This window comes from Chanos chanos, chromosome 16 (assembly GCF_902362185.1).
Source record: "Chanos chanos chromosome 16, fChaCha1.1, whole genome shotgun sequence".
NCBI classification, from domain to species: domain Eukaryota; kingdom Metazoa; phylum Chordata; class Actinopteri; order Gonorynchiformes; family Chanidae; genus Chanos; species Chanos chanos.
The window spans coordinates 6,720,317-6,722,816 of NC_044510.1; the positions used below are offsets into that span (position 1 = coordinate 6,720,317).

Sequence of the window (2,500 nt, forward strand, 5' to 3'; positions counted from 1 at the left end):
CTTTCTGTACAAGGGATACACACGGCTTTGTCCAGTGCACTTTTAGGGTTCACTTTAGCATTTTTAAAAGCCCTCAATATTTGTGCTAATTTTGATTTATTATGATTTTTGAATTATATTATGAATTATGATTTTTTGGCCCCCATCTTGCTCTTACACACACACACACACACACACACACACACTCACACACACACTCATGCTCGGTGTCTCTCTGTGGCAGACGCAGACTGACTTGTGAACAGGCACTGGCCCACCCGTGGATGGCGGCGTTCGTGTCTGCGGACCCCAGCACTACCAAGAACCTTTCCAAGGACAAGATGAAGAAATTCCTGGCCAGGCAAAAGTGGAAGGTATCACAGCACACATACACACACACACACACACACACACAGAGTGTGAGGTTTAATCTTGTGTCTTTCTGTGTCCCATTATCTCTTTTGTTCTGTGTGTGTGTGTAGAAAACAGGCAAGGCCTTGCTGGCGTTGAAGAGAATGGCTCTCTTGTCAAAACCTGAGGGTTCTATATCTCAGTCCAGCTCTGTAGAAGGTAACACACACGCACACGCGCACACACATACACACACAGAACTCAACCATTTACCTTCTCAAGTGACATATGTTGGATCCACATCCGTTATCGAGAGACCGTTATGAATCGTGATCTTTTCCTCCTGTCCACTCCAGACACTGAACAGGCCCTCCAAAACCTGGAGCTAAAATTACAGTCCAAACCCCAGTTCACCTCAACGCCTACAGACCAGACGGTCAAACAGGGGTCAGACGTCCACATCGCCTGCCTCATCACAGGTTGGATGACATAGCCATTCCAATTTTCCTCTTACGTTCTTACATGTTTGTATCGTCTGTTTGAATTTAACATTCGTTTGAGCTGCTTCTCGTCACTGCTGTTATTCCTTTCTCTAATTTTCCATATCCTTTCACCGTTTCAATCTTTTTTTCTCTCAGTTCTTCTGTTCGCTTCAGTTTGCTTTATCGGCGCGACTGTTATTTCACGGTATCGCAAAGGTATTGAAATGATAAAGCCATACAAACATCAACCAGTGATGAAAAAAGGAGAGAAATAGTAACTTATAAAAAAAAAAAATTCCCCTTTTTTCCTCCAAAGTTCCTCTTTCCTCAATCTTTCCTCTCTGCTTCATTAATCTTCTCCCGCTGCTAAATCCTCAAATCTCCGTTCCGTCAATTTTTTCATTCGTGTGTCTTCTCTCGCTTTTTTTTTTTTCCCTTTCTCTTTTTCTCAGGTTATCCAGACCCTGAGGTGATGTGGTTGAAGGACGGAGAGGCGGTGGAGGAACGGCCCCCGCGGGTGCAGGTGGATTACGAAGACGGTCGGTGCGCTCTGACCCTGGAGGGGGTCACAGTGGAAGACCGCGGGGTGTACAGCTGCAAAGCCTCCAACGACCATGGGGAGGAGCTGTGTTCTGCCACACTCACCGTACTGGAGAGTAACACATAGATGTGCACACACACACACACACACACTCACACTCACCTGAAGACACAAGCATGTGCACGCACTCACACACACACAAACACATACACATACACAAACAAAACTATAGCTCCCAAATAATCCTCCACTTTCCTGCTTTTACCAAATTTAGCAAGGTCATTCAGCTGGGTTTTTTATATCATTAAGACTTAAAAATATGTAATAATTATTAAAGACCGTGAAATACAAATTTGTATTTTTGGTGAATGTTTGTTTTATTAACTGCTTGTTCCCATTTGAACTTGATTTGCATTGCGGGTACGTCCAATCACACACTGTCACAAGCCCGGATGGCGATTCCTTTTAATGTTTAATGTAAATAAATGATAACTAGCTTCCGAAAAAAAAAAGAAAAGTGTTGAGTTAGAGTCTGTTTGAGGAAATGGTTGCTTTCCAGAGATCAGAGATCATTAGAGTGTGAATGATAGCAGTGTGTGGGGATGCCTGTGCAGTAACCCAATATCAGAGCTGTTCCTTCCAATACTGCTGATTCAGCACCTGCTTTATTTAGACAGACACCCCCGTCCCACTCCCTCTTTCGCTCGGCTCCACCCACCCCTGTCACGGGCCCGCCCCCCGCCCCCACCCCTTACACCTCACACGGAAGAACACATCAAACCCAGTCCGTTACAAAGGGGAGAAATGTGATTGGTCGACCGCGGCAGAATGCGGTTTCCCTCAGGCCAATCCTGAAACGGAAACAACCAAAACACCACATTGCCCCGGTGCCATTCAGCCGCAACTTCAAAAGGGGAGTTGACGTAAACCACACAAGACCGGGGGGGGGGGGGGGGGGGGGGGGGGGGCATTGAGTAGCGAAAGAATAAAGTGAGAATGAGTGAGGTTTTAGGGTGAAACGGCAACTCACAAAACCAAGCTCTGAGCTTTCAACTTAGTTGAGTTCCACTAAGTTTTCAGCATATGCCAGTCAGATGATGTGTGTGAACTCAGTCAAGTGAAGAGCAGATCTTTCCAAAAACGAAAG

At 45.6% G+C, this 2,500-nt stretch overlaps 1 protein-coding gene across 1 annotated transcript in view; it reads left to right on the forward strand.

Annotated features, from left to right (window-relative positions):
- mylk5 (myosin, light chain kinase 5) overlaps positions 1-1,705 on the forward strand; it is a 20,983-nt gene extending 19,278 nt beyond the window's left edge. The window contains exons 14-17 of the mRNA XM_030794063.1: positions 224-353; positions 462-549; positions 687-809; positions 1,265-1,705. Of these exons, the coding sequence (XP_030649923.1) occupies positions 224-353; positions 462-549; positions 687-809; positions 1,265-1,479 (556 nt within the window). The 3' untranslated portion in view covers positions 1,480-1,705. The remainder of the gene's footprint in view (positions 1-223; positions 354-461; positions 550-686; positions 810-1,264) is intronic.
- Positions 1,706-2,500: the final 795 nt, after the last annotated feature.